General features: G+C 46.7%; 4 protein-coding genes across 9 annotated transcripts in view; all 4 read left to right on the plus strand.

Annotated features, from left to right (window-relative positions):
• The first annotated feature begins 574 nt into the window (after window positions 1-574).
• Window positions 575-14013, plus strand: LOC6551173 (cell wall protein AWA1). Of its 4 annotated transcripts, XM_026982997.1 has the most exons (8): window positions 575-1082; window positions 9378-9749; window positions 9885-10018; window positions 10080-11055; window positions 11229-11576; window positions 12477-12647; window positions 12731-12931; window positions 13194-14013. In XM_026982997.1, the coding sequence occupies exons 2-8, from the start codon at window positions 9402-9404 to the stop codon at window positions 13716-13718; spliced, it is 2703 nt and encodes a 900-aa protein (XP_026838798.1). In that variant the 5' UTR covers window positions 575-1082; window positions 9378-9401; the 3' UTR covers window positions 13719-14013. The 4 variants fall into 4 exon arrangements, with proteins under 4 accessions (XP_026838798.1, XP_026838795.1, XP_026838797.1 ...); XM_026982994.1 differs by lacking the exon at window positions 12477-12647; XM_026982996.1 differs by lacking the exons at window positions 575-1082; window positions 12477-12647 and adding an exon at window positions 2774-2791.
• A 1901-nt stretch (window positions 14014-15914) lies between these two features.
• On the plus strand, window positions 15915-16759 carry LOC6551174 (protein twisted gastrulation). The gene has a single exon (XM_001977013.3). The coding sequence runs from the start codon at window positions 15948-15950 to the stop codon at window positions 16701-16703; it is 756 nt and encodes a 251-aa protein (XP_001977049.1). The 5' UTR covers window positions 15915-15947; the 3' UTR covers window positions 16704-16759.
• Window positions 16760-17098: 339 nt separating this feature from the next.
• On the plus strand, window positions 17099-19290 carry LOC6551175 (serine protease gd). 2 transcript variants are annotated; one of them, XM_026982963.1, is made up of 5 exons: window positions 17099-17407; window positions 17451-17610; window positions 17675-17834; window positions 17914-18465; window positions 18543-19290. In XM_026982963.1, the coding sequence occupies exons 1-5, from the start codon at window positions 17195-17197 to the stop codon at window positions 19054-19056; spliced, it is 1599 nt and encodes a 532-aa protein (XP_026838764.1). In that variant the 5' UTR covers window positions 17099-17194; the 3' UTR covers window positions 19057-19290. The 2 variants fall into 2 exon arrangements, with proteins under 2 accessions (XP_026838764.1, XP_001977050.1); XM_001977014.3 differs by having other exon boundaries at window positions 17460-17610.
• A 1601-nt stretch (window positions 19291-20891) lies between these two features.
• The window catches only part of LOC6551177 (voltage-dependent calcium channel type A subunit alpha-1), a 51287-nt gene continuing 49267 nt past the window's right edge, over window positions 20892-22911 (plus strand). Inside the window, exon 1 of one of the 2 annotated variants that reach the window (XM_026983019.1) lies at window positions 20892-21027. The gene's annotated coding sequence lies outside the window, so the exon portion shown is untranslated. The remainder of the gene's footprint in view (window positions 21028-22911) is intronic. The other variant, XM_026983018.1, reaches the window with a different exon arrangement.

A 22911-nucleotide genomic window follows, 5' to 3' on the forward strand; every position in this document is an offset into this window, starting at 1 on the left:
AAGTGCGAAGAGTGCAGTTGCCGAGGCCCGCAGAAAGTGTAGAAGATATGAAGAAAAGACCGCGATCGCGCTAGGCTATTACTAAAACTCTCCAAGAGTGCATTTGTAACATGAATGAATGAGAATAAACGACTCCACAACGCTTTCGCAACTTTACTAAACAAATGTGAATGGTATGTGTGTTTTATTGCGGAGTTTCAAGTGCGTTGGAAACTGTGTTGGTCACACTGCAGCTTTGGGAGATAACAGTACAGTCAACGTTGCCAGATCAGCGGTAAGTGGTGATCATAAAAACGATCGTTTATATGGAGGACTCACTTCTAAGCAACTTAAAAAGTGGATTTTGTTATATATGATTACGAAGAATTTCTGTACATTTTATTTTGAACTAAAGTCGCCGAAAAGCTCACCAAATGGTGAAGTTTGAAGTGCTGGTTCGAGCATCTGGTAGCTTCTGCGCAAAAGCGAACGAAGTGTGGAAAACTGGTTTGCCTACAGCTTTTTTGGTATCTTAAGCTTTTCCAGTTGCGCGGTCACTTTGACGACGGCTCCAATTTATTTACCGCTTCAATTTGTCGTCGCTTCTCGCGGGATTCACGTCGTCACAGCGGAAAACCTGGTCGCCTAAATAGATAACAACTCTATTTCGAGTTTGAAATATTCCGAATCAAAGAATATATCGTCAACGCTGCCGGCTTGAAAAATATACATATCAATATATATTAGCGCGTGTGGTTTTTCGATTTTTTTTGAGTGCATTAGTTCGACTTTGGGGTCAGAAAAAAGTGCGGAAAGTGCTGGCGGGCAAAATAAACGCTGCACCTGTCTCACCTGAGCGCTTCAAGCCACAAAAGTGTAAAGTGCAGCGCGACTCTTTGCTTTTCCGCCGCTTTTTTTTTTTGCTTTTTGCCTTTTGTTTTTGCTTGCGATTTCGAGATCCCAGATTCAGCAAGAATTCTGCGAGCGTGTGCGCGAGTGCTTGCTGTTGTTGTTGCTGCCGCGCTCTAATTGCTAGTCTTCGTGCGGAGAATTCTTCAGGCGCTTCTTTTTCTTCTTCTCGGGACGCCCGCACCGCAAATGAGGTAAAAAATAAAATAATAAATAAACTACGCAAATTGCACCACCATGAAGTACACAGGGAAAATAAGTTGGCGAATTCTAAAATAAATGCTAGTCAAAGGCTGTTAAACGATGAATCAACTGACACGATTTTGGATATCAACAAATAGCTTGTATCTTGTATCCCATACTGCTTTTGACTATTTTTCCCAATCTTTCTGTGCACTCATCTCCACAGTATGTGTTTGAACATGTAACTTAATGCCTTGGCCTGGCTTTTATTGTTGCCATTATATTGTCGTCTTGGTAGCCGCCATCTGTAAACCGCTTAACGGGCGACACAATTTTCAGATATTAATAAATAACGCGCTAATTGTCGGCCTTCAACTGTTTGTTATTGTTGCCCTGGTTATTGCTGTATCTTCGTGTTAGATTTGCTCTAAAAACTTTGAAGTTCATGGAGAAGATCTCGAGAAATGAAAATAAGAAAGTTCTCACTGCCGAAATAAGTCACGAATCTATCAACGCCCAGACCCAAATAAAATATACGGCTAAAGATGCGTATCTTCCACTTATAATTATATTTGTGCTTTTTAAAACCAGAAGTAAAATAAGGTATTTACATAATATATGCTGAAATGATCTCTCCATACTAAAGGATTTTTATGAGTGCTTTGCATTGGTTTCGAGGCATTGGAAATCCCACGTGGTAAATTGATGTGAAAAGCTGTACTTGGGCTTATGGGGGACTGGAAAACTATAGTCAGTGGAAAATGTGTGCCAAGAGTGCGGATCGCGGCTGATAAACGAGATTCTCGAAGACCGCCCGTAGAATCGATTACGCAGCAGCGGTTTCCTTGAAAATGAGCCAGCGAGTGAGGGCCTCGTTATGATTGATGGACTGGCTAACTGATTGGGCCGCCTGATTGATCATTGCATCTTGGCTGGGCCGCTTATGCAATCCCCGCCAGCAATTTGGACACTCGAGCCGCGGACGGGCACTCACCTGGTGAGCACCTGGCCAATGGGCCGGCGGTGGGTTGAAGCCATGGCAATAACAATAACAGGCACACTTTGGCTCGTACAACAAACAGCAAATAGTTAACAACAAAGCAACAAACAGCAGAGTCCCACAAAACGGCGACTTTCGAATGAGCGCGGCTTGTGGGCCAATCGGTTAATTGCATTTCCTGGACAACGCCACCAACGCCACCGCGTCATCGCGGATACTCGTCATCATCGTCATCATCGTCATCAGCATCAGCATTTGCAATCCATTCCCATGATGATGGGGCGTTAATGGCTCTTTAATTACCCGAACTGCTTCGCAGGGATCTGGGAGTCATTGGATCTCTGGATTTCTGCAGATCTTGGAGCCCGCATTGCATTGCACATGCAAATTGCCAAATGGAAAATGCCAATTCACGTTGCGCGTATCTCATAGATACACAAAATTGAAATTATAATAAAAAGCAATGAGGCAAAAACGGTTGCCGCCGCTGCCTTCGGCTGCCCAGGCTAACTTGAAACCCGGCTCCGCTCGGCTCAGCTCCTTTTGTAATTCAAGCCACCGCACCACCAGCTGCACCACACGCGGAGAAAATCCTTCGGAACCAGCCATGAACCACATATAGCGCGATAGAAGTACTTCACATGCTTACCATTCTTCCTGCTAGATGGAAACCCTTCAGTGGTCCAGTAATGGTTACATAATAGGGATCATTTTCCAGAGGTATAGCCAAAGTATTGCATCCTTGAGATACATGTTTAATTAGACGTACTTTATCTTATTACGATATCCCCAAACTTTTTACTCGTATATTATTTTAATTTGAAGAACACCATGAAACCATTCCCAAATATTTTCGGTGCACCAAACGGCCTGGGCAACCAGTTCGCCTCGCCGCCCAGTTAGCCTCAGATGGCATTTTTGCCAGGCGGACTTGGCGGACAAGCAGAAGGACGGACATTTGGCGGCGACTCTCGGACTGGTTGGGCTTTCCACCAGGTCTGCCGAGTCTGCCGAATCTACCAAGACTGGCATTTGTGGCATAGGATAAGCCTTTTAGCCAACTTAACCCACTAGCCGCCGTTGCTAAATTAGCGAAAAGTAAACGTTTGCTTACTGTTTCGTTTTTGCTGCGGTAATTAGAGTTTCCCATGATTTTTCCGAGTCATACTGGTACAAATTCTTTAGTTATGTTCTTCTAAAGCAATTACTATCATAATAGCAAGTTAGCTGAGGATATTTTATAGAAATTAACATAGACAAACGGAAATTCTCAACGTTCTAACAGTGGGTTGCCTTCCTTGAGTGGATAATTACACTTTTAGTAGATAGAAGAGGGTCTCAGAAAGAGTGCCATTAAGATGGTGTTTATGGGTTAATCCCCCGGAGGTACAGGGTAGCAATGGGCATGACTGGCTGTGCCGCTCTAGAATTCCCCGGCCAGATTTCGCTGCAACTTTCGCTGTGGCAAGAAGGTGATGATCTGCAGATGGCTTCGACCAAGCCGCGCCCATCCAATCCAGTTTGCTGCGCCGCCAATCCTCTCCTGCGCCCACGGAAAAATACCTAGAAGTGGCAGCTGGGCCGCCAGCTGTGGCTCCATCTCCAATCTCCATCTCCTGCCCCCGTCTCCAACTGCAGCTGAATCTCCTTCGCCTTCGTTGAATTTGGGCAGCTGCTTCGCGTGGGCAACTTGGACAGAAAAGGGATTGCGGTAAGGGGTACACAGGGTGGGGGGAAGAAAACAACAATAATATCAGCATATCAGCTACCCATTGTCAGCTTCATTTTGTCATATTCATAAGGTAAATGAACAAAGTCAAATGGGAAATAGTTCGGTCTCTTTTCAACTGGTTGGCGATGCAAATGTATTAGGAAATCAAACACACTTGCACTGGGAAAAATATTTTCCTGTTGTGTGTGGCGACCTTAGCTGGTTTTTTTTAACAGTGTAGTTGAGTGGGAACGGACAGCATGGCACTTCAATTAAAAGCAACACCCTCGAATGCAAACAGACACAATTGCAACTGAAACCGAAACCGAAAACGGCTACGGTGAAACATCAATTTATGCAAAACAATTCAATTTTTGCCGCCACCAGCGGTCATTTACCCCTTTTGCAACACCCTCGGTTTTTTCATCATTATTTTCTTGGCTTTTTAGCGGCACCCATCATTTTGCTGCAGGGCGCTACACACGGCAAACGTACTTGAAACAAAGTTTCGTGTCACGCCTTGGACAAAAAGTTGTTCAACGTTTCACACGCTGCAAGTGGGTGGCAGCAGCAGCAGCAGCCAAAGTCGCAGCTGCAACAGCAGCAACAACAACTCAATGCTGCAGCAGGTGTGTGGGAATCTTGGGCAAATAGCAAAAGTTCAATAGCAGCAACGGCATCGCTTGATGATGCGATTGTTGCAGCTTGCCACCGATGATGTTGCAGCCAGTCGTCCGTCTGCGGTGTTTCTAGAGTTTCCAGTGTTGCTGCTGTTGCATTTCGCCGCCAAAAAATACAGTGGGCAGCAAGAGTAAACAGCCGCAATGCTGTCATTTGCCCATTGTGCAGCTGCTGGGCGGGAATGTTGCTGGTGTTGCTGGTGTTGCTGGAGTTGCTGGAGTTGCTGTGACTGCCAATTTCCAGCTGACGCAATCAGGCAAATGAGCGGCAGGCAGCGGTGGCAAGCTCATCTTGCACGCAATCAAACTCCAAATGATTTGAAGCGCAAAATTAAAATTGTTTTGCCAGCCGCGGGTTTCACCCAGCTCTTTGGCTTTGTCCCATTGCCACACACGCAAAGCGTCTTAACTCAATCGATTTATGGCCACAAATATAATATAATATGTGCTTTGAGTTTCCAAGGCGGAAACTGTTTCTGAATTGTTTATTCTAACAGTAGCATGGCATAGTTTGCTCCAGGCTTGCCCCTGCCTCTTGTGTCCGTTGTGTGAAGCAATCCTTTTCGGCTGTTGCATAAGCTGCACCTAATTGGCTGAAGGTGAAAGCAGGCGATACAGGCGCAGGCGCAGGCGCAGTCACCTTCCTTTAACCCCCACACATCGCTGTTAATGTTCTGCAATTAAAATGAGACGGAGTAAAAGTGCACAAGGCGCTTTCTCCAGACGAAGGAGCAGATTCCCAGCCAGCAACTTGCCGGGTTGCAAGTTGCTGGATGCTGGGTGCTGGTCCCCAGTTGCAAGTTGCCATTGGCTTCCTTGCGCACGACAGCCGCATTCGGTATTTATGGAGTTGCTGAGGCGCTGCATCACGATTATGGCCATGGCGCATCCTCCTCGGTGGCATAACCCACGTTTGACATTGCTTGCAAATTTGGCGATAAGCCTTGCCAAGCGGAGTTTTCACCAGAAAAATGCCTCGGCGGACGGCAGCTGGTGAGGATGCTGCTTAGATTATCGACAATTTGTCACGTTGTCAGTCGTGCGTTTGCCTGATTGCCGCGGCGGAAGTAAAAGCCTGGGCGCAGGTGCGCATCATCAGCAGCAGCAGATGCAGTTGGAGCTGCAGTTGCAGCAACACTACCAACATGCCACATGCTGGATGCATGCAATCCAAGCGCACACGTGTGTGTCCGACGGACGACAAATTCGACAGAAATTTCTCTTTTATTTATTGTAATTTCGCTCAGCAGCTGCTGCTCCTGCCTATTCAAATGTGAAAATATGGAGAAATGCCGCATGCATACGTGCAAATATTTCCATTTTGTGTTGTGGGCAATTAAATCATGCCCAATGTACTCATAATTACAGGCGAGGCAAAGCAGAGCAACAGCCCGTCTTTCGCTCGTTGCTGCAATCTCTCAATCAAAAGACTTAGGCAACGAACGCGAGATAACTCAGTTTGAAGATCCAACGCGGCGGCATTCATGGAGTTGGATGGCTGGCGTGGATGTCTCCCTCTATAAGAAAGCGCTGATTGAAAGATTAGCCCACTGAACACCAAGCGTTTGTCAATCGCCCTTGACTTCAGATAATTTACGATGAAGATTTCACACAACTTAATTGCAGTGTGCAGGTGGTGAAATCCGTAACTAATAAGCTGCCTTAGTGAATTCCCTAAAATATTTGTACTGTATTTAAAACTGATTATGGCCAGGCATTACCCAGACCTTGACCAATTGATGAGATCTTGCGTGTAAACGGGCTATTATCCCAACGCACTTGGGCGAATGGGGCTATAAATCATTCAATACGCGTTGAATAGAACTCGATCGATCAGCGCTCCTTTACGACTTTCCCTCGATCGTGACTCAGGGCTAACGAAATGGACGTACGATGGTGATGTACTCCACATTTTCGAGTGAAATTGCGAGCTGCAATCAAAGAACAGAAACAAAACTCGGGCGTGATTATCAGTTTAAAGAGAACCGTTGTTAATGCGAGTCCAACGAATGGGAAAGCACTTAACGCGCTTGTCACGCACATGTAATGCGGAGAACACACACCGCAGTGCTACGTGAGGGGGGTGGGGGGTAAAAAATAAAGATAATGAAAAACATGAAAAGCATCAAAAATAAAGGCAGGGCACTAAAAGTCCATGTGGAAAATGCCCAACGGGATGCTGGACAACTGAAACTATACCATGTGCGCATGCATATGTGCAGAGAAAGTCATGTCCACAAATAATTACTACATTTCAGCTGCCCAAGAAGACGCAACCAAAAAACAAGGCGATAAAAACAGATTTTTACTTTTTGTTGTCAGCGTGGCCGAGAAAATTTCTTCGCACATTTCCGAGGAATTGCCAAGCATGAAATTCGTATGGAAATAAAAATCAGCCAGTGGTCAAGGCTTGTTATTTTTATTTCTTTCTCGCTTTGTATTTACCCCTCGTGTTTTATTTTGTTGTACTTTTTTGCTTTTTCAATTAAAGTCTGAGCCAAAGCTGAGCAATTGCCAAACGGAAACCGAACGGAAAGTGTCAACACGGTGGCGGGAAAAGCAGTAAAAGCGGGGGGAAATCTGAGGCGTGACAGGAAGTTGTAGATGCCGCAGCAGCAGCAGCAGCAGCAGCAGCAGCAGCAGCAACTCATTAGAACTAATTGCAGGGGTCAAGAGGGGGTCAAGCGGGGGATTGCGCGGTGAGGCAGTTGCTTTTTCGACATTCAACAGGTGAAAGGCCGTCAGAGACGTTGGCCTCTTCGCTTTTGTTTTGGCTGCCACTTTCTTGCCGCTGCTGCAGTTGTTTGTCGAAACTTAATTGTAACTGCCAAATAATTCGTGGCGGCCACAGAAACAGATTATCATTATCATTGTTATTATTATGTCGCTCTTTCTATTGTCATTAACTGTCGAAAGGAAAAGGGAGTGGTGCAGCTGCCGTCTGCTAGTTGCATGTTGCAAGTTGCATGCTGCCGCTTTTCATCGACATCGCCAAGCGAGATCTTTGTCTGGCAGCTCGGGAAACTCCTCCATTATCGAGATAAAAGCCCAGGTATTTGGGTCTGGGTCTGAACTTAACCACCGATAATTGTCGCTAATCGGCGGAATGGCTGGGATGTCAAATTGCCAGCGGATGTGCGTTGAATGCAGCATTTTTTAAATCAATGCTTGTCTGTCAATTCAATTTGAAGTAGTACGATTGGTTTTTGTTATGCATATTTCACTGAGAAAGTGAAATAATGACCCCTGGAGTTTTTAATTAACAGCCGCAGCTTTCAGTTATTAATCGAACATCGATGACACAATTGGTTTTGGAATCACGTAACTTTTCATCTTAAACAATTTATCCAGATGACAGCAATACTGATTGGCGAAATCGTTTAGTTTTGATGACACAATTTGGATAATAGTTGATAATAACATACACAGCGCGCTGAGTAATCGGTCAGTTATTTAAACTTTTGAGCATACCCATTAAATCAATCACTACTTCTTCGGCAACTCACATAACCCAATTCTATATAGTGCAATTATCATCCACTCGACACACTTTTCCGCCGCCATAATCTTTCCCATAGCCAACGAGCTGCCGATTATCGAATGATTTATATCTTTCCCATTCGGATTGCAATTCAAAATTCCGATTCATATTTCACCATTAGGCGGCGGGCAATTATAAATGTTTTGATCCAAGTAATTGCCACTTGCGTCAGTGGCTCAGTAAGTGGGTAACTGAGGCAACTTGGGTTCACATCTCGGCATCCAGCGCCTTTCCCCTTCTTTTCCCTTTCCACGGTACATTGTCTTCGGTTCGCTGGTAAGTGAGTTGAACTTTTGGCAAAGTAAATGATTTATGCGGCAGCCGGGCAGCCAACAAATAGCTGATTCGCCCCAAATCGAAGTGCATAGTGCAAGGCCCGCGGGCAGCCGCATAATTTCAATAATAAATTTCTATAATTTTCCCCAGTTTCCTTCGCGCTCTTTGTTGTTGCTGCTCTTCGAGCTGCAAGTGAAGCGTAGAATTACGTGAAAAAGTGAAATTATGCGACGGCGGCGGCAGTGAATGTAAATCGCCTCAGATCTCTGGCTTACCAACTCACCAGCTCCCCAGCTCCCCAGCTCCACCAGCTGGCAGTGGTGCGTGAAAGCAGGCACCACCAGCACCAATTCTACACCGGGCGAAAAGCCGGGTGCCCCTCTGTGCTCCCATTAGCTTGCACGTTCCCAAACAAATATCTTTAAGCTAAATACAAACGATCCTTGCTTCTCTTCCTTTTAATGGATACAACTCCTTAATTTATATTACTGAATATAATTATTATTATCATATTATATTATCATATTATATCATATTATAATATCATATAAAATCATATTATATTTTATATAATAATCATAGTATTATCATATTATAATATCATAAAACTTTTAGTTTTATTTGATCTTACTACCGCCTTGCAGCGGCCCGGAATTTTTCTCAGTGTAGCCCAGCCACCGGCAGCGCCGCCTCTGCCGATGCGTGTGACCCAATTCGGAAAATTTTCGATTGCAAGTTCAAGTTTTGCCCACTTTATTTGTATCCACCAAGAAGCATTCATACTGGTTGTGTCTGCTGCCTCCACTGCGTTCATTACTTGTCAGGCTGTTCACGTCGCGAATCGGTTTCGTTTTTTGTTTTTTGTTTGTGAGGAGGGGAAGACACTCCCCACTTTCTTCAACTTTCGCACGGAGTCCACTTAATTCGCTTTTTGGCAACTCTTCAAGTTCGTTTTCTGAGTGATGTGCATAAGGTTTTAGAATGCAACTGAGGCCTTTGGACTCATTAGCCCCTCAGTTTTCTTAACATTATTGTAACATTTTATTTTTATAAATAAATAACAATCCACATATTCAATTTGGCTTTCCTTTGCTGCAGCTGCCTGTGAGGACAATCCGCAACATGATGGCGTTGACAGCAGCCTCGGCTTTGATAGCCACATCCGCATCGCTGACCAACTCGGCCTCGACGGACTGCAGCAGCAGCATCCAGGGATCGACGACCAGCTCGGCGTCCAGCGATGTGATGACCCTGACGACCACGGCGGCCTCCTCGTGGTGCGCCATTCCGGCGAGCTCCCGCCTCCGCGTTCTGCGCCTGGTGAGGCCGCATCAGAGGCGACTCCTGGTCGGCGGACCGGAGAGGGGCAGCACCTACGGATTCACGGTGCGCGGCGGACGGGAACATGGCACCGGATTCTTTGTGTCCCATGTGGAGCACGGCGGCGAGGCACAGCTGAAGGGTCTGCGGGTGAGTAGTGGGTCACCATGTCACCCAGTCACTGGGGCACCGCACCCGCGGTTCAACCGAAAATTCCGATCACGTAGCACTACGTGAGGGATTGCAGGGCAAGGTCTTCCACTTACGCAGTGCTTTCTCCCGCAGATTGGCGACCAGATCTTGCGGATCAATGGCTTTCGCCTGGACGATGCCGTGCACAAGGAGTTCATCCAACTGGTGGCCGGCCAGGATCGGGTGACCCTGAAAGTGCGTGGTGTGGGCATGCTGCCAGTGAGGGAGTAAGTGCAACAGACCTTTAGACAATGCCAAGTTGGAATATACTCATGCTGAACTTCTTAGCCTGCCGGAGGAACGCCTATCGTGGAGCGTGGTTAAGTTGCCCAGCGTGAGCGGCACTCCCTCGGAGAGTTCCTTCAAGGGCGAAAGACGCGGTGCCAGCCGGGACATCAGTGTGGTGCTCCATGTGGCGCCCAGGACGAAGCTAGGACTGGGGATTTGCAAGGGTCCCGAGTGGAAGCCGGGCATCTTTGTGCAGTTCACTAAGGAGCGCAGTGTGGCCCGGGAGGCGGGCTTACGGCCGGGCGACCAGATCCTCAGCGTCAACAGCATCGACTTCTCGGACGTCCTCTTCAGCGAGGCGGTGGCCGTGATGAAGAGCAGCAGCAAACTGGACATGGTGGTGCGCACGGCGGCCGGCTGCGACCTCTTTCCGGGTGAATCCAGTGGCTACAATAGCTCTGCCAGCTCGGTGACGGGGGATCAGAGTCCTTGTTGGGCGGACGCCAAGTCCAAGCGATTGACGGCGGTCAGGGAGGAGTCCGGTGCCGGCGCAGGTGGAGCAGGAGGTGGCTTGAGCTCGGCACCCGGCGCAGGTGGTCCAAATTGGGCGCAGGGCGTCGAGGTGCACAAGCAGATGAACAAGACCATCATAAAGCTGACGGAGAATGGGACTTCCATAAACAACACATATATAGCCAGTTCCGGTGGCAGTTCCGTTTCGGGTTCCGTTTCCGGTTCCGGTTCCGGCTCTTCGGCCAGCGGAACTTCCGGCCGCAGTCAGCAGTCCCAATCGCATCCAACCCGCAATTCAACCACCATGAAGCGCAGCCAGCTGAGGCCGGTTAGTTCCTCCGTATCCGGCATCGGCTTAGCAGGCGGATCTGCTGGATCCGCTGGATCAGGATCAGGATCAGGTGGAGTCAGCGCAGCTCCTGCTCCACCGCCGCCGGCCATGCATGAAGGAGCCAGTGCCAGTGGCTCCGTGGGCAGCAGTCTCTCCAGTGCCATAACCGAGGAGCTCAAGAAGCGCAAAGAGGTAAAAGTACTTCTAGAAAACCCGACAAAAATATATTTTAGTTTTATATCAAGTAATTTTATATCCCACTTGCTTTTGAATATCTTCAAAATATCGTGCTGAAGTGACCCCTTTTTTATTTGAAGTGCACAATGAAAGATTGCCCCACCAGCAACTAATTGGAATCATTGCAGAAGCAGCAGCAGCAGCAGCAGCGCAGCAATCGAGATCGCGATCGGGATGTGAGTGGAAATGGAAACGTGGATCGTCAGCCGACGAGCCACAATGGAAATGGAGTTGCAAATGGAGGGCACCGCGGCTCCAGCGGCCAAGTGTCCCATCGCCAGCGGGCGAATGTTGCTGGCGTGGCTGCAACACTGCAGGGCAGCGAACGCACTAGCAATTTGGCAGGCGCTGGAGGAGCAGGTGGGTCAGGTGGTTCCAGTGGAGCTGGCGGAGATCAGCACACGGCGCTGATGGACGAATTCAAGCGGGCGCACCAGCGAATGTTCAGGAACGGGTTCCACGAGAGCGAGCACAAGGTGAGCAACATCCGAGACGCAGCAGTCACATCGCAGATCCACTGATTCGGCTAGTCGGCTACTCGCAAAGGTCAAGAGAGCCAGCTCCACAGACTGCACTTGTCGTGGCTGGCAGCCCCTCGAATCCCCCAACACAAGACACCCGTTCCCAGGCCATCGTTGATTGCCGCTATTACCCAACCGAGCGGCAACCCAAGTAGCTGGCCACTCGTGGCACTATCATTTGAATGCAGGGGTAGGGGCTCCATTATAATGAGTAATAATGGGGGTGGGGGTTCCCCACTCAGCGATTGCATCTTATCGGCCAAATCGATAAGCGCCGCGACAACAGACTCTCCAGATTGCATTGGCCATATAACCGAGCTGAACTAGTATGTGGCCCTGATTGCGACGATCATTGGCCAAATGGTTGGTGCACCCAACTGTTGGTCGAATTTGGCCATAATTAGCTATTGCTTAAGTCGTATATATCCGTCGTATTGAGTGTTGATGATGATATTTCTAGTGGAGTTCCTACAAATGTGCATGTTGGTATTCATTTAAAAGGCAATTAGAGCTTGCAGTTCCGCGAAAATCAATCAAATACCTACGTTTGCCAATGACACTCCAGTTGTTATCAGTGCCTCTTCAGCGGACATGGGTAGACGCCACTCCTGGCCAATTTGGGCCCAAGTTGGGCGGATGACTCACGGGCGGAGAGAGCGCAGGTTAGAGAAACCACAACAAAATCGGGCAAACAAATGGCCAAGAGTAAACAGGTGTTGTGAATGGGTGTATTTTGGAGCTGACTGTTCAGTGACTACCCCTCAATGGCTTTATCTAATCGACGAGACGCCGACCGTAGAACGTTGAACGGTGAACGGTGAACGATGAACGATGAACCAAACTGCGCCGCCGAAGTTGTCCAGTCTTGGCAAGAGTGCGCTGGTGGAAAGATCACATTACGGCCGGAAAATGAGTTTGCTGCGCGTGAAAAGCGGTGGAGCGGGTGGCGGGGAGGGGTCAGGTGGCATGCCCACCATGCGACCAGTCAGCATGGGTCGTCCTCTGGTGACCATGTCCACCTACCAGGTAGTTTTAGGGCACAGCAGGCACTTTGCTGATCCACTGCTAACCTGGGTTCATCCCCTGCTATTTCGTTTTTTCCTTTGCAGGAGCGCGGTGAAACGCTGAAACGCACCTCGATTATGCCGGATGAGAGCTGTTATCGGAATAGTATCAGCAGCAATGGCTTCAGCAGCAGCAGGAGCAGCAGCAACTCCAACACGGGCAACTTCAGCAACAGCAGTCGCCTGCAGCCCCAGAACGGAGTCAGTCCGGCGAATGGCAGTGGGTCGCCGGAACTGCCGCCACCGGTAAGCGAATGATCCGTGTCCGAGTTGCCACCCAAAAGGCCAGAAGACCTAAGACCTAAGATTAGTCCAGCCTTGCAGCTATCAATAAAACTACCTCCCACTAAGCTCGAAACTCAAATTTTCAAAATCTCCTACTTTTTCTGTGGTGGTTCGCCTTTGGTGGCTATAAATGTTGCCTAGATTTTTGGCCAGGCCTGGCGGCATTTCTCCATCCAAAACTTAAAAGCCATCGCAGCTAAATGATTTCGTAACCGTTTTGCAGCCACCACAGTTCGCCAATCCCCAGCCAAAGCAGGTGCCGCCCCAGCAGCTCAAGCTGATGACCGGAAACGGAGTGGCGAACGGAAGCGGAAGTGGCGGTGGAAGCGGAAATGGAAATGGAACTGGGCTGGGCAACGGCAGTGTGGCCAAGGTCAAGCAGCCCATGTCGCCCATGCGCAGTGCCAGCATCAGTGTGGGCGGATTCCGACCACCAGCCACGCCCCAGCCCGACTACGATGCCGTGCAGCTGAGATCTCCGCCAGGAAGCGCAGCGGCTGCTGGACGGGATGTGGCCGCGAGCCAGCAGCAGAGGCGAACCCTGCGACTGGGCACAGTGACCATAGGGGAGTATGGGGATCAGCGGACGACGGGGAAGCGGGACACGCAAACCGGAAGTGCACTGCGCAAAACGAACGGAGAGCCCGCTTCCAATGGCATCCTGAAGAACGGCAGCAATCGGAGCAGCGCCAGCTTCAACCACGGCTCTTCCCATCAGGCGGAAAAGTCCATCAAGTTCGGCAACTGATCAAGAATTCTCGATACTACTTTTGTGCAATATGCTCGATGATTTTGGGAGGAAATCAACAAGGAGAGTACAAAAAATCGGACGTGCAGCGGTTTTCCATATGCATATGCATATGCATATCTACCATATCCATTACTTTATACCACTTTTTTTTTGCCTACATCTAATTTGTATTATACTTTATTACGATTTGTTGGAAATATTGTGTCACTAGTTGCTATTATTTAACGAATACTGTAAATAACCGACGGGCAAGAGTGTGTGTGTTTCCAATAAAGCATATACATACAATGTACCTTATTCCTCGGCTCTAGATATATAAATAAATGTCTCTACAGCTAAACAAAAGCAAAACTGATAAGAAAATGAAAATATTTAGCTGCTTACGTCAGCTGGCAAACACCGTCGGCCAAATCCCAATTACATTAGAGCCGTAAAGATATCGGCCGTGTTCTCTGTGTACACCTCGAGTGATAGTGATAGGGATTGATATGAACGAGAATAAGTCTCCGAAGATACTTTTAATTAAGTGGCGGCGCACCCAATCAACGACGAAATGGCGAGGAATGGCAACAAGATCTTGCGAATTTTACAAATAGTTTAACAGGGTATCCTTATCATCAGTGTCTGAACTATAACACGCATATAATGTACAGGTATGGAATGGCCATTGGCCGACTTTTTTAGCCAAGTAATGTAGAAAAATAATAAGCTGTGTGACCATTTTTAGCCAAGGTATACAGAAAAAACCATTCGGAAATATTGCATTTTTAACAGAAATCGATTCCCAGATTTTTTGTAAACAAAAAATTAGTATTTTGGTCAGAACACTCGAAATAATGGCCCAAATGTGGAATGTCATACCCCGTTGAGCTCGTTATTTAAATCCCAATCGATTTGTATTCGAATTTGGGAATTTTAATTTTTTTCAATTTTTTGCAAATTTTGATGATGGTACCCCTTACAAAAAATGCGAAAATTGACCAAAAAATTGATTTTCCCAACTCGGACAAAAAGTGATAGGGATGATTAGTATTGGTAATTAGGAGCAAAAAACTGTAATTACCTCATTTTTAGCCAAGTTATACAGAAAAAACCATTCGGAAATATTGCATTTTTAACAGAAATCGATTCCCAGATTTTTTGTAAACAAAAAATCAGTATTTTGGGTAGAACACTCGAAATAATGGCCCAAATGTGGAATGTCATACCCCGTTGTGCTCATTATTTAAATCCCAATCGATTTGTATTCGAATTTGGGAATTTTAATTTTTTTCAATTTTTTGCAAATTTTGATGATGGTACCCCTTACAAAAAATGCGAAAATTGACCAAAAAATTGATTTTCCCAACTCGGACAAAAAGTGATAGGGATGATTAGTATTGGTAATTAGGAGCAAAAAACTGTAATTACCTTAGCTGTGTGACCATTTTTAGCCAAGTTATACAGAAAAAACCATTCGGAAATATTGCATTTTTAACAGAAATCGATTCCCAGATTTTTTGTAAACAAAAAATCAGTATTTTGGTCAGAACACTCGAAATAATGGCCCAAATGTGGAATGTCATACCCCGTTGAGCTCGTTATTTAAATCCCAATCGATTTGTATTCGAATTTGGGAATTTTAATTTTTTTAAATTTTTTGCAAATTTTGATGATAGATTTTGGATGATGCAAATAAATAAATTTGGGAATTTACATTTTTTTTTGGATTTTTTGCAATTTGTAAATATAGCATTTTTGCCAAAAGTTGTTTCTTACAAAAAAAATTCAGCAAATATAAATGTATATCGGTTAAGTCCATGGAACAAATAATACCTGATTGCGGTTAAGATATATGTAGGTTTACCAATCTGCGTTCTTGCATCAACCCAACCAGTGGACTTTATTTATGTTACCTAATTGGCTTATTTTATGGCGGTTAATATTAGTCAACAATACAGGTATTGTTTGAAGTGCTAAAGTCCTAGAACTGACTTAAAAGTGTTGGTAGTTCGGGATGATCATCCCTTATTTTTGACTATTTTATAGGGGGAGTTGCTCCTAAATGGTTTTAAATGACCAGCCCGGCTGTTGTGGGCCACTACCTGATTTTGAAATTCGGGGATTAGTGGATTGTGGTAAGGATCAGCTCGCTACCTGTCCATCTGGATACTAATATATCTAAATATATAAAGGCATGCCGCAATCATGCATAATGTATCATAAGGCCACGAGATCTCGACCAGAATGCAATTGTTGTGCTACTCCGTCATCCTTCTCATTGGAATGGCTCCGCGGTCATCGTTGGCCAACGATGATGGATGCAACGAGGTGGTCTGCGGATCGGTGGTGTCCAAGTGCCTAATCACCCAGAGCTGCCAGTGCAAGTTGAATGACTGCCACTGCTGCAAGGACTGCCTGAATTGCCTTGGCGAACTATACATCGAGTGCTGCGGATGTCTGGACATGTGTCCCAAGCACACGGATGCCCTGCCCTCGTTGACACCACGATCGGAAATCGGGGACATCGAGGGAGTGCCCGAGCTGTTCGATACCCTAACCGCCGAGGATGACGAGGGATGGTCCACCATACGGTTCTCCATGCGAGCCGGCTTCAAGCAGCGCGTTCAAGGCGGCACTGGCGGTGATGCCGGAAACGGAAATGGAAATGGTAATGGAAATGCTGGCTCCGCAAGCGTCACCCTATGCACCGTCATCTATGTGAACTCGTGCATCCGGGCGAACAAGTGCCGGCAGCAGTGCGAGAGCATGGGCGCCAGTAGCTATCGCTGGTTCCACGACGGATGCTGCGAGTGCGTCGGCGAGAATTGTCTCAACTACGGCATCAACGAGAGTCGCTGCCACGGCTGTCCGGAGGATCAGGACCAGCTGCTCACCGCCGACACCGTTCCGGCGGAGGCCGAGCAGGATCTGGAGCGATTCTTCGGCAACGAGGAGAACGAGGATGAATGGGGCTATGGCGAGGAGGATGAGTTTTCCTAATAACCCAGACGATTTCAAATAAATGCGGCTCTGCAATTCGGAGCTTGATCATCATATCAAACGATCTCTTTGTAAATATTCATATAAAATACCAAATGCCTTGCTAGTCCTACTTTAATTAAAATAGAAAACAATAAACTTTGAATTTATAAAAATATCACTTTATCACTGGATTTATAAAGCTAGAATAATGTATATGCTAAATACTTGCGAACACGATTTTTAATCGACTGCATGTTTCCAGACTTTATTTGTTAACTTTTTAAAATTTAAACTTGAACGGAACTGAGAATTTAAAGGATGAAATCCCCTTCGTGGGCATTTCTCTCATTTTGATAAACAGGGGACATTTCCTTGGTCTGGCAACTCCACTGGCGGATAAAATGCACACAGCGTTCCCGGACTGTCAAAGCTTCAACCGGGATCACCGCATTGTTTACGTTTGTTGTGAGTGAAAAGCATTTTCTTCCGGGCATTCCCAGACATTAACGATGAGGCTGCACCTGGCGGCCATCCTGATCCTCTGCATCGAGCACGTGTCCAAGGCGGTCGCCCAGGGAATGCCGATCAGTCCGTGCCCCAAGGTGTTTCAGTACCGCTTCGACGGCAGCGAATGGTTCGGCCTGATGGCCGTGCGCAGTCCGGATGGCCACCAGCCGCTCCACATCCGAGTGACGCTCTCGATGCGGGGCAAGCCCACAACGGTAAGTGGAGTAGTTCCATTCAGGTATTAGCTAATCCCATTAGTACGCACAGAACTATCTGGGCGAAATCGAGCTACTTACACGCGGCAAGTTTACCCACAATGCCCCGGTGCTGTACAAGATCCGCTTTCCCAAGCATCACTTCCCGCCCAAGCTGCTCCTCATGTCGGCCAACAATCATGTGATCTGCTTCGGATCCGGCGGTGCGTATCCACGCAAGTTGGGTAGCATGCGATTTAACCCACGATTTGTTTGCCCGCACCACAGAGCACAGCATCTTCATGACCCAAATCCAGTTGGAGCACATCAGGAAGTTGTCCTTTATACCGGATAAGAAGAGCTCCCTGCTGCTGGATCCCGACGAGGAGGAGGAGGTGCGAAAAACGGACGAGAAGCCACCGAGTGCGCCGCACATCCAGTTCAAGAAGTATGCATCCGGATTTTGGTCGGTTAAAACACACACACGATCGTGGCATTCATTCCTTACTTAATGTTCGCTTTTGTAGAAAACCCTTTGCCCAGGCGCCCAAGGAGATTTGCGGACGCATCGACAGGGATCTGGACTTTCACTTGTCCCAAAGGACGGAACCTCTTCATGGCGAAATCGGGGATCCAAAGAGCTCCGATGGCATCACATCGCCAGTTTTTCTCGATGACGATGAGGATGATGGCCTTGAGCATCAGTTTGAGGACGAATCGGAAGCAGAAGCGATAGAAGGCGAAAGCGCTGGTAGCCTGCCGTCGATCACCAGGGGATCGTGGCCTTGGCTAGCGGCCATCTATGTGAACAACCTGACTTCCCTGGACTTTCAGTGCGGTGGATCGCTGGTCTCTGGACGCGTGGTAATCAGCTCGGCGCACTGCTTCAAGTTGTTCAACAAGCGCTACACATCCAACGAGGTGCTCGTCTTTCTGGGCCGTCACAATTTAAAGAACTGGAACGAGGAGGGATCTCTGGCGGCCCCCGTCGATGGCATTTACATTCATCCCGATTTCAACAGTCAGCTGAGCAGCTACGATGCAGATATCGCGGTGATTATACTCAAGGACGAAGTTCGGTGGGTCCAATGCTTAATGTTAATGCACAACATGTTTTACATTGACATATTAACATTATTCAATCACTTCCCCGCAGATTTAACACCTTTATTCGGCCCGCTTGCCTGTGGTCTGGTTCCAGCAAAACTGAGTATATTGTGGGCGAGCGGGGCATCGTCATCGGCTGGAGTTTTGACAGATCGAACAGGACGCAAGATCAGAAGCTGTTGGCGGGGCTGCCGGGCAAGAAGTCCTCCGATGCCAGTGCACCCAAGGTAGTAAAGGCTCCCATTGTAGGCAATGCCGAATGCTTTCGGGCCAATGCCCACTTTCGCAGCCTATCCTCAAACCGGACATTTTGCGCCGCCATCCAGACGGAGGAACGAGATACGCATCAGAGTGGTGCCAGCATCTACACCGGTATATCGGGGGCCGGTCTTTTCATCCGCCGGAACAATCGCTGGATGCTGCGTGGCACCGTGTCAGCGGCCCTGCCCGCCGTAGTGTCCCCGGATCCGGAATCTAACCATAAGCTTTGCTGTAAGAACCAGTACATCATATACGCCGACGTGGCTAAGTTTCTGGACTGGATCACGGCCTTCGTAATTTAAATCACATCCGAAATGTGTTTGGGAACGCATTTCTAAGTAAGCGCTGTGATAGCCCCTTGGGCATGGCGATGGGAAAAAGTTACTCGGAGTAATTAGCGGATATCGGTTTTTTTTTTCAAGTTTTGCTACGGAAACTTCTGATTATGGCATTTCAATTTTTCTTTTATTTAAGACAGTAAGGCAATTCGAATAATAAATTATGGCACGGGAAAGCCAAAAGGAAATTTCCTATAGAATCACTACACTTTTAAATCAAATTAACATCGTTAACATCAAAATCTCCAAAACTGCAATGTTTTATTCCTCCGACCAAAGAAAGCATGCATAGAGAGAAAATCACAGGTATGTTAAATATGAAATTTAATTGTAATATAGTAACTTTTGCCATGTCTTTGTTATCAGTGTGTTGGCGCTCGTGAACAAAGGAAGCTGGCAATATCCGGAGTGGGCGGCCTGCCCGTCTGAGTGGCGTTCACCCAGGGACACCTGGACACCCTAATTACTAGCGGCAGCCTGCACTGCGCATATGCTGACTACTATCAAGCACGTCATCAGCCGCAATCGTCGTCATCGCCATCTGGGCTGTTATCTATCTTGCTGGGTTGTTGGGGCATCGACAGCAGTGGTAGCCATCGACTATCAGTTCCGTCCGGACCGTGGCAGCTGGTGCATCACACCCGGGGCTCTGGGCCCGTCGTCTCCGGACATCCGCAATCGATGAAGATCCCCAGACCAGTGCAACCCATTGAATTGTGAACGTGACCGGTTGGTAGTGAATATTTTACAGAAATGGCCATATTTGGAGTATATTTCGCGCATTGCAAAGTTCGATTCACCGATTCCCAGAATGCTGGGCGGAGTGGGAGCTCGTCGCAGAAGGGGCTCATCTCCTATGGCGCGATTGACTATTAGCAACATCAACGGCCTGGATGACAATATTGCCATCATCGGCGATGGCGTCATCCGGCGGAGCACGCACTACGGCTCGCAAGGGTCCAACAAAAGGCGCCGGGCTCCGGAAAGCTTCGCTCTTGTCCAGACGCGACCCAATCTAGGCGACCTCATGTAAGTACCACCTCCAACTCAAATATCAATCATTTAAACTTAATATTCTCTTAAAAAGATCATTCGATCTCTAAAGAAGTATTGAAAACTGGTAGCAGCATTGGGTAAAAACTGGGTACAAATTCATTACCTGCAAACTGAATTTACAGACCATTACAGGATATAACTTTCTATAGATATAGATCTTTAAAAATATTTTGCGGTTCTGCATAACTGAATCGATATTTTTTAATGAGGCTTTTTGAAATGTACAAAGGGGTAAATTTATTGAGCAGGGGTCATATACGTAGTATATATTCCTTAATTAGGTCACACATGAGAGCCCCTTTGAAACTTTGAAATTTGGTTAAAGCCGGGCTTACAAATGACCGATAATTTGACAAAGGGATGGTTTTCATTATTAGGGGTTGCACGCTTTCAGAGCTTAAAGCTTTATCAAATATTGTAACAGTCGTAAAGCAGCATCCTTGTGGAGTAAAAGAAAAGCTCTTAGGATGGCTAAGTAGCTTCAACTTCGTTGTTCTTTTTTCAATTTAAGGGGTACGATTAAAGCCAGGCTGCTGAAACACCGATTTCTCGAAAGTTCGATTGTTTTGTGTCATTGGAGTGAACAGCAAGCGGTGCTTAAAGCTCAATAATGTAATGCTCTTAAGAGCTGGTTTCCTTGGAGGACACGCATGCGCCGCCTTTGCACTTTTGCTGGCCAGTGTGTCCACCCCTCCAGTTGAGCTTGAACTGGAGCTTGGACCTGAGCTTTCGGGCGGACGCAGAGCGCAGGGCTGGTGAATTTCTTTTTTCCATATTTTTGCCCTTTGTGCGTGTGTGTGGGCCCTGGCGATGTGGTAGTATGTGATACAAAGTCGCCGAGTTGAAGTCTTGCGTTTTGTTGAGTTTTTCGTCCAACTGGTGAGACAAAGTCGGTGGCGACAGCTCCCGTAGAAGCGGTTTTTGTTTTTTATTTTTAACTCGTGCTCACCCATTTAATCAGCAAATATGCGACAACCAAACTGTGGCTGAATATCGAAGCATGGTGTTAAGAAATCAAGTGCAAATCACTCGCAATGCGGGCTTAAAAGTGCTGTGAAAATTCCACATTTCGCTGGCATCCGAATTCGGGTCGAGTGGTGAAAATAACACTACAAACATCCAAACCAAGAACAAGAAATATAGTCGGAAAATCGTGAAAATCGTGAAAAACTCAATGGCAAAACGTCGAATTGGCGACAATGGCGGCGAGGACAGCAAAAATAGCAAGAAAAGAAATCGGGAAACCAAGTGAAAAGCATTATTCGGGCTTACTGAAGCCAATAAACGACCTCTGATTGTGCTTCTCCAGGCACCCAGATCTAATTTTTATTTTTAGCCACCTACACATACATATGTATATACATTCGTTTCCAATCCCAATTACCGAAGCTATTCTTAAAAACCAGTTGTAAAAGTTAAAGTTAACAAGCCCCACGAACGCACCACACACCAACGCACACGCACACATATACACATCCATATACATATGTACATATAGCCATATATATAGTTGTTGGGATTGGGTCAGCGGGTCGGTAGCACAACGGGCGGAATGTTGCGTCGGTGGTGCTATATATTGCGGTGAATGGAAGTGGAAGTGGATGTGGCAAGTGGCAAGTGGAAAAGGAAAGGCGAAAGGAAAAGCTAAAGCCAAAGCTAAAGCTGAGGCTGAAGGAAAAGGAGATATGGAGTTTTCGGGTGTTTTACCCTATCGGTATATCGTTTATTTTTGTGACGTGTACACGCACTTTCGAGGTGAATGAATTGAGGCGATGTAGCAGGAAGCACCCCCCAAATTAATATTAAAATTAACTATATTCCCAGCCCACGCAAATATTTACTGGTCGTAAATTTCCCAACCCACCCACACACACACACGTGCACACATGTATATATATATTTTCCATACCGGAAACGAATTCTCATAATGTTCTTCTCTTTTCACGGAAGTGAAAAATTTGTTTGTCTCTGTTCTTTGAACAGTGCTCATACGAATATGCGGATTTGAATGCGAGCATATGAACAAATAGTGTGGTAGACGTGTGCTCTGTAACTAAAGAATAACGATATATCAAATTTCAGTTGGTCCTTTAAGCCCAATTAAAAGAGTAACATTTCCAGAAAAAATAACAACAGCGCTAGTTTGTGGGGCCGCGATAGCAAGTTTGTCATTCCTGCTGTTTATTTTTGGCAATTACAGGTTCGTTGGTCTCACTGTGGCCCGATTGTAGTCAGACATACAGATATATATAGCTCCTGCCCATTCCAAAACCCAAACTGGTTCCGAAAAACATCGACAACATAAGAAAAACTGCAGACAACTGTGCTTGGTGACGTCACTAGGGAAAAGAGAGCTCGATTTCTACAATCCCTTTAAACCAAAATGTTTGCTTAAAGAAAAGCCATTGCTTTGCGCATCTGAAAGTGCCCCATCCCAATGGGCAATAGTTAATTTAAATGCAAAAGCAACCAGATTTACATGGGCCCTTAAAAGTAGGCAAGCGATTTGTGGCTGCGATGTTATCGTTATCGGTGTGACCCAGTGATTGTTGAAACCAAGAGAGAGAGAGAGAGTGTGAGAGAGAGGGGGGGAGAGAGAGCTTCTGCCGGCATGTGTGTGTGTGTGTGTGGATGGAATGGAGAGAGTTGAAATTTGCAAATGCCAATTCTTGTTATCAGCTAAATAAATCAAAACATTTGATTATCTCAAACACACCTGTGAAACTAAAACCTTGTTAATGGCTCCGTTGCGTTATTGGCTGG

The sequence above is a fragment of the Drosophila erecta genome, unplaced genomic scaffold (assembly GCF_003286155.1).
Source record: "Drosophila erecta strain 14021-0224.00,06,07 unplaced genomic scaffold, DereRS2 tig00000279-arrow-arrow-pilon, whole genome shotgun sequence".
Taxonomy (NCBI): Eukaryota; Metazoa; Arthropoda; class Insecta; order Diptera; family Drosophilidae; genus Drosophila; species Drosophila erecta.

Coding starts and splice junctions, on each gene's coding strand:
- LOC6551173 (XM_026982997.1), top strand. CDS start 9,402: ATGATGGCGTTGACAGCAGCCTCGGCTTTGATAGCCACATCCGCATCG. Junction 9,750..9,884: donor CACAGCTGAAGGGTCTGCGG/GTGAGTAGTGGG, acceptor TTTCTCCCGCAG/ATTGGCGACCAGATCTTGCG. Junction 12,648..12,730: donor TGACCATGTCCACCTACCAG/GTAGTTTTAGGG, acceptor TTTCCTTTGCAG/GAGCGCGGTGAAACGCTGAA.
- LOC6551174 (XM_001977013.3), top strand. CDS start 15,948: ATGCAATTGTTGTGCTACTCCGTCATCCTTCTCATTGGAATGGCTCCG.
- LOC6551175 (XM_026982963.1), top strand. CDS start 17,195: ATGAGGCTGCACCTGGCGGCCATCCTGATCCTCTGCATCGAGCACGTG. Junction 17,408..17,450: donor TGCGGGGCAAGCCCACAACG/GTAAGTGGAGTA, acceptor TAATCCCATTAG/TACGCACAGAACTATCTGGG. Junction 18,466..18,542: donor ATACTCAAGGACGAAGTTCG/GTGGGTCCAATG, acceptor ACTTCCCCGCAG/ATTTAACACCTTTATTCGGC.